The sequence below is a fragment of the Oratosquilla oratoria genome, chromosome 11 (genome assembly GCF_046742065.1).
Source record: "Oratosquilla oratoria isolate Oo_2021 chromosome 11, ASM4674206v1, whole genome shotgun sequence".
In the NCBI taxonomy this organism is placed as follows: Eukaryota; Metazoa; Arthropoda; class Malacostraca; order Stomatopoda; family Squillidae; genus Oratosquilla; species Oratosquilla oratoria.
Genome location: NC_134787.1, coordinates 51,049,809 through 51,056,839, shown reverse-complemented (window position 1 = coordinate 51,056,839; position 7,031 = coordinate 51,049,809). Strand labels below are relative to the sequence as shown.

At 41.9% G+C, this 7,031-nt stretch overlaps 1 protein-coding gene across 1 annotated transcript in view; it reads right to left on the bottom strand.

The window, feature by feature from the left end:
• Positions 1–1,710: 1,710 nt before the first annotated feature.
• The window catches only part of LOC143030057 (solute carrier family 22 member 20-like), a 19,254-nt gene continuing 13,933 nt past the window's right edge, over positions 1,711–7,031 (bottom strand). The window contains exons 7-12 of the mRNA XM_076193261.1: positions 7,020–7,031; positions 5,603–5,805; positions 4,538–4,698; positions 3,754–3,818; positions 2,727–2,846; positions 1,711–2,054 (exon numbers count right to left, since the gene is read on the bottom strand). The exon at positions 7,020–7,031 is cut by the window's right edge and continues 133 nt beyond it. Coding sequence (XP_076049376.1) covers positions 1,785–2,054; positions 2,727–2,846; positions 3,754–3,818; positions 4,538–4,698; positions 5,603–5,805; positions 7,020–7,031 — 831 coding nt within the window. The 3' untranslated portion in view covers positions 1,711–1,784. The remainder of the gene's footprint in view (positions 2,055–2,726; positions 2,847–3,753; positions 3,819–4,537; positions 4,699–5,602; positions 5,806–7,019) is intronic.

The following is a 7,031-nucleotide window of genomic DNA, read 5'->3' as shown; positions in this document are numbered from 1 at the left end:
TGACCCTTACAGGTGACGTCCGCTCTGGTTTTTTTCAGTTTCTTAATTTGTATGGAAGTCAACGTGGAATGCGTGTTTTTTATCAACTGAAGTGCAGAAAGAAGTAGACTGATGGGATTATAGATAGATAGAGGGATAGAGAGAGAGAAGGATACAGCCAGACATAGGGACACGATAGAAAATTACTATTACTACCCCTTCCCATCTATAAAAGAAAACTATCATGACGTAAATAATGTAACAGAAAAAAGAAAGAATAATTATGGAAGAAAAATAGAAGAGATTTGTGTAGAATGTATTGGGTGTAAGACATATGGCGGGGTATGGCTACATATTCCTAAATCAGTTTCCAAGTATGAACGAGCCCTGTTTCAAACGACATTCTGTTTACATAAGCGAGAGGAAGGATCGAGACGGTCAGTAGCTGCCCGTTTGGTAACACATTGTGATCTACTTTCCAATCCCTCTTGTGAAGCACACCAAGTACATAGCAATTCTTTTAAAGGTTTGCAAATTGTCTATTAATCGTTACCCATCTTGATACATCTATCTATTCATACATTTTTCCCCCTCAAAATAAATGTGACAAAATTTAATGTGGACAATTTAGATCGCGATGGTCCTGGGAGATGGACGTAAGAGAGAATCATCTCCCGACCGCTCGTCTTCAAATCCCATCAACTCTCACCTCCATCCAGAGGTGCAGCCCCGAGAGGTTGGCACTCGTTTGCTAGCCTGGGCTCGTAATCTCTAACAACTTGCCAACTATTTCACGTCTCCACCGGTTAGATAGAAATAATACAACAGACAATAGTTCAGATAATTTTCATTTCCTGAGAGATATACAAAAAGGCCTAAGGACCGTTTCCAGCGGCTGAGGGGCCGCGGGTTTCCAGTAAATAACACTGGAAGTAACGATGACTATCTATATATCAAGATACTTAGCAAAACATACCCTAGACTGTTTTAGGGTACACAACATCTTTATTTGTAGTTTTATATAAAAATATACTTTGTATTTTCGGTCAGTGATCCGATGCCAGAACACACACGCACACGCACACACACACATATATACACTATACTCGGTGCATCGAAAACTGGCCATTAGGGCGGAGCACGGAGATTCCCCCTGTGTTGCCACATATAATTATCTTATAATTCTATTTTATTTTAAACTTTATTTTATGATTTTATAATGTTGCCACATATAATTATATTATAATTTTTTGTCACACACCACCACTGAGGTATAAATCAAAGCAATGTTTTCTATACAAAGGTTTCGTTTCCTCGATTCGTGGACATGGCATATGTGCGGGAGAGAGCGACGTTGCCACTCTATCCCTTCTCTGGCCACGCCCCCACACTGCATTCAGAAAACATTGCATCCACACGCACGTTCTCGCCATGGATAAATATATATATATATATATATATATATATATATATATATATATATATATATATATATATATATATATATACAGAGAGAGAGAGAGAGAGAGAGAGAGAGAGAGAGAGAGAGAGAGAGAGAGAGAGAGAGAGAGAGAGAGAGAGAGAGAGAGAGAGAGAGAGGGCGGGCGGGTGGGTGGGTGGGCGAGCCGTGCGGGCCGTGTTATCTGTTGAGATGTGGCAATACCGGGAAATTCCCTAACCCCGCCTTAGTGGCCAGTTCTCGTTGCGTCTACTATAGCTGTCGATCACGAGTTCAACACATGATCCAAGACCATGATGAATCACAAAAAAAAAAAAAAAAAAAAAAAAAAAAAAAAAAAATCGGCTCAACAACTCATTTCTTTCATCGGCGCCAACGTTTCATCCTCCTTGTCGGGATGGTTGACCGGGTGACTTCCTTTGGAGGAGCGGCTGCAGGAGAGCGATCGAAGGCAGGAGACCCACAGAGTTTCCTGGTTCCTGCTCCGGTCCTCCACGTCCTGGACGACGTCGCACATCTTCAGCTTGTTCGTCTCCGGCAGGAAGGGCACCAGCACGCAGATGCCGAGGCCGCAAACTCCGAACACAACGGAGGCGGGTAAGGTCGGGGACTGACCCTGTAGGAGACCGGTTCATGTATTGGTCGAAAACAATGTATACATATGTATATATATATATATATATATATATATATATATATATATATATATATATATATATATAGAGAGAGAGAGAGAGAGAGAGAGAGAGAGAGAGAGAGAGAAAGGGAGAGAGAGAGAGAGAGAGAGAGAGAGAGAGAGAGAGAGAGAGAGAGAGAGAGAGAGAGAGAGAGAGAGAAAAGAACGAGAGACAAATTGGAAGGGAAGGAAGACCCTTAGCTGGTGTTCATTGACCTTGGAACAAAAAGACAATTTTTTAATCAGTATCTCCCAGAATCTTGAATTTTGATTTTCCTTTCTTCAAGAAATTTTGACTTTCCTTTTTTTTCTTTATTAAAAAATGGCTGAAGGCGACCATGTCCAGTTACCTTCTCACTTTTTTTCCTATTAACACCCAATCAGGGTTCAATTTTTTTTACCCTTTCAACATGATGAAGCATTTTGTACTTTTTTCTGGCAAAGGAGAGAGGCGATTTTATTCACTCCTCATGAACTCCTTGGAAGTGGATAACGACCCCCATCCCCCCCAAAAAAAAAAAAAAATGAAAAAAGGGGAAGGAGGTAATGCCCTTGCTCATCCCCTCCCTTCCCCCTCACCCGACATTACAAGCAGAACCTTGAAGGACTTACGAGGAACTCGACGATGAAGGGGGCGCACCCGTAGCCGATGTGGCCGATCAAGGAGCAGATCGAGACGCCGCGGGCCCGGATGATGGTCGGGAACACCTCCGGCAGGTACAAGTAGTTCACCTTCAGGGAAACAGGAAAGTTGAAGACATGGAATAAAGAGAAGCTATTGTTGTTGTTGGATAGAACTAGACTATTATTGTTGTTGTTGGGTAAATTTAGGGTATTGTTGTTCTTGTTGTTGGACAGAACTAGGCTATTGTTGTTGGGTACATTTAGGCTATTGTTGTTGTTGGGTAAATTTAGGGTATTGTTGTTCTTGTTGTTGGACAGAACTAGGCTATTGTTGTTGGGTACATTTAGGCTATTGTTGTTGTTGTTGCTCATGCCGCTGTTGTTATTATTGAGTAGATTTTGCCTATTGTTCTTATTGTTAATGCTGCTGCTGCTGCTGCTGCTGTTGTTGTTAAGTAGACCCAGACAGTTGTTGTTGTTGTTGTTATTGTCACCGGCGTCAATGAATTAAGGTATCGCGTGTTCCACTGACTGCAAACCCGCAGCCCCAAAGCGGCTGGCAACGGCCCTCGGACCCCCCCCCCATATATCTATCTGGGGAAGGGATCAGTCGCCGGTTGTCAGCTCTCCAAAGACCGAGTGCCAGCCCCTCGGGACTGCGGGGAGATCACTTTCTCTGACGTCCGTCTTGAAGGATCATCACTTGTAGGTACCCGTCGTTGGTTCTTTCTGCTAGTAGCACTGTTAGTTGAACACTTTTTGAACATGGAATACTCCCAGTTCACCCCAATCCCTTTCATGGAACAGATCTCAATAGTCTATACATTTTCCTCCCGATTTTTTTATTTGTCGTTCACGCACGTTTTCGCTTGATTCACATCCTAACCGGGAGCTGTCAGGGAAAATTTGTGTAAAATAACATATATACATGTGTGTGTGTGTGTGTGTGTGTGTGTGTGTGTCTGTGTGTGTGTCTGTGTGTGTGTGTTTGTCTGTGTGTGTGTATATCTTTTACCTGTATTGCTCCAGCAATGGATAGAAAGCCGGACAACACTGCAGTCCACTGCAACCACCGAAGATCTGTCCATCGAAAGATAGAAATCCTGAATCAGTCAATCTATTCATTGCATCTATCACCGGCTCACAATGGTCATGCACAATGAATCATTTTACATCACGTGTCATGGCGATACAAATATGACAATAACTGATGAAGGACTTGATATCAAATGCGCAATTCTCCCCTCTTTTTTAAATCATAAAACTGGCACAGAGAAGCGTTAAGATAAATGATGACAAAGGTTGTATCTTTATTTCTAGTCTTGACCTTTCCATATAGAAACATTTTGAAACTGATGATTGGTCTTGGTGTTGAATTGGTATATGTGTACTTCAAGCCGCCATGAACTTGCTACACAGAAACATCAAGATGACTCGGTCACTTTGGTGCTTTTGTTTTACCTTTCTCCTTTTATTTCTATTTTCTATTTATCTATTTGTTTATCTATTTATTTATCTACTCCTCCATCTGAAACTTATTCACTTATAATTAATTTACCAAATATATGTCCTCATTCATTTATATATTTACCTATTTAATCACCTATCTTTAATATATTTCCTTATTCAATTATTAATTCATCTATTACTTTATTCTACCTAACATATTTCCTTAAGTCTTTATCTTATTAATTTATTTCCTTATGTATTCATTTATCTATTTATTTACTTAACTATCTATTACTTATCTAACTTATCTAATTATCTATCTATTTTTAATTCAACACTTTTTTTTTTACCTGCCGGGATGAAGGGGACTGCCAGATTGCAGCAGCCGGAGATGAGGAAGCCGAGTGTCATGACGGGACGACGCCCGAAGCGGTCTGTCAGCTTGGTGGCTGTCAGCATGGATGGCACTTCTATCGAGCTGATCAGTGCCACATAGACGAACGGGTTGGCACTGTCCAGAAAGAAGAGGATGATTGTACAAATTACAGGAAAGGTGCCAAACATTTGGAAAAAAGAAGATGAGGAGGAGGAGGAGGAGGAGGAGAAAAAGAAGAAAAGAAGAAGAAGAAGAAGAAGCAGCGGAGGAAAGGGAGTTTGTCGAAGAGTCCTGGCGATCTGGAATTTTTCGATTTTTTTTTTCCCCTTTCTTTCGAACAGTCCCTTTGCCGATTCAATTCCGGCAAAGATCACCTGTGTCATGGAATGTGCAGACTCCAACTAGTACTAAATTCACATAATTATACTCTGTCTCATCCTGCCTGAGAAAGTTTAAACATAATCTATGATAACAACATCGACTGTAGGCGTTGCCATAGAGCGTGGCTATCTTTTATCAAACAAGCCTATAGTAATAAATTGGAATCCTATGCAGATGTCCATGTATGTATGTATGCATGTTCAAAAGTTTTGTATGTGTATAATACATACATGTAGATGTTTATCTATTTCTTTTCTTTAAATTCCTATCTATACCATTCTGATTTTGTAGCTGTCTTGGGCAATTTGCAAATACATCTGCTTCTGATCATCTCTATTTTCGTGTGGTCAGTAAAATGCAGAGCCTAATCTATGCATGCAAGAACCAATGGTTTGTTTCCTCCTTGAAGGCTGGCTGAGTAAAATCATGATTTGACTCTTTGAAGAGAGAGAGAGAGAGAGAGAGAGAGAGAGAGAGAGAGAGAGAGAGAGAGAGAGAGAGAGAGAGAGAGAGAGAGAGAGAGAGAGAGAGAGAGAGAGAGAGAGAATCCTCAGCCCACCTCGCTCTTCCCTATCCCTATCTAATTATATTTAACTATGTAGGAGGTACTTGGTAGCGACATCCTTATCCCCACCACAAGACAAACCAGTGCACAAACCTGCTGAAGTTGTTTGCGTTGATCATGACCCCGAGGTAGGTCAACTGCTGCAGGAACCAGATGCAGGGCATGACCAGCGTGATGAGCCTCATGGCGGGGGTCGCGAAGAACTGGATGAGGACCTCGACGAAGTCCTTGGCCAGCTGTACAACTGGGTTCCTCTTCCTCCTGTTCATCGTCTTCTCCTTCCCTGACTTGGTCGCCTGTGGTGAGATGAGAACCCCGCCGTGCGAAGGAACATTTTTTTTAAATCATTGGTTTTTCAAACTTTTTTTTTCTTCTGTCGTTACCTAATCTAACAACATGGTACATCAGGCATATTAGCCCCGTTTACAAAACTGGGGAAGTGTTCATAATTATGGCATAGGTTAAAACCTTATGTATTTCTATACAAATATAATTTCATACATTGTAGTATATTCTATACAAAATACGAAGGGTTAATTACAGACGCTTGCAAGTTAAAGGAGGCAGAAACGAGGAGCTTAACTGTGTAAGAGGTATGGTGGGGGTTACGAGGATGGGTAGAGTGAGAAATGAGGAGGTGAGGCGGAGGCCGGGGATGGAAAGAGCTAGCAGTTAGGGTTGATCGAAAAACTGTGGGATGGTTTGAGCACATGGAAAGAGTGAAGAAAGAAAAAAAAATATATATGAAAGGTAGAGGTGGGTGGAGTGAAATTGAGGAGAAGACCGATAATGGGATAAATAGATGGGGTGGAGGAAGCCTTGGTTGAAAGGGGAGTGTCTGTCAAGCAGGGAAGAGAGAGGGCAAGATATAGGTATGAATGGCTGTGAAGGGATGATAAATTGCCAGACAAGATTTTCCCTTGTCTTCTCTAATTATTCGTGAGCGGATGAGGGGAGAGGGTCGTTATAAAATGAGTCGGCGGATGTAACCCAGCTTCGGCTGTGGGGCCCTGCTGTGGAGATGCTGTATCTTGCCACATTGTCTCTAACACGAGCAATGGGCGGGTGTCAGTTATTGACCATTTTATAGACAAGAAGCCAAGATAAAAGGGAAAACAAATAGGTGTGAAAAATCTTCCCCTAATATTGCAACCCATTACTGTCCCCCTTGGACAAGGGGACGGGAGTGTGATGTTCGTCATGTCACAGCATTACTTATAGGTGGAACACCTATTACCGGGAGGGTAACAGGTCTACGTGACTCCTTTCAACTGCACTGTACCCTGTTAATTGCTCTGGAGTGTAATAATGTCGATTTTATTACGCCATCTTCCACAATTAGCAAAGCTTCGTTGGAAGTTGATGAATTGGTAATTTCTGGGATTTCTTGAACATCTGAGTTGGGTTCACTATATGAGACTTTGTTTTCTGTTGGTCTGGACCGCTCTGCCCCGCTACCTAAACTATCACGAGTCCAGTACGTAGTCCAACACCTCGGAGGAGTGCTTACCTGCATCATTTC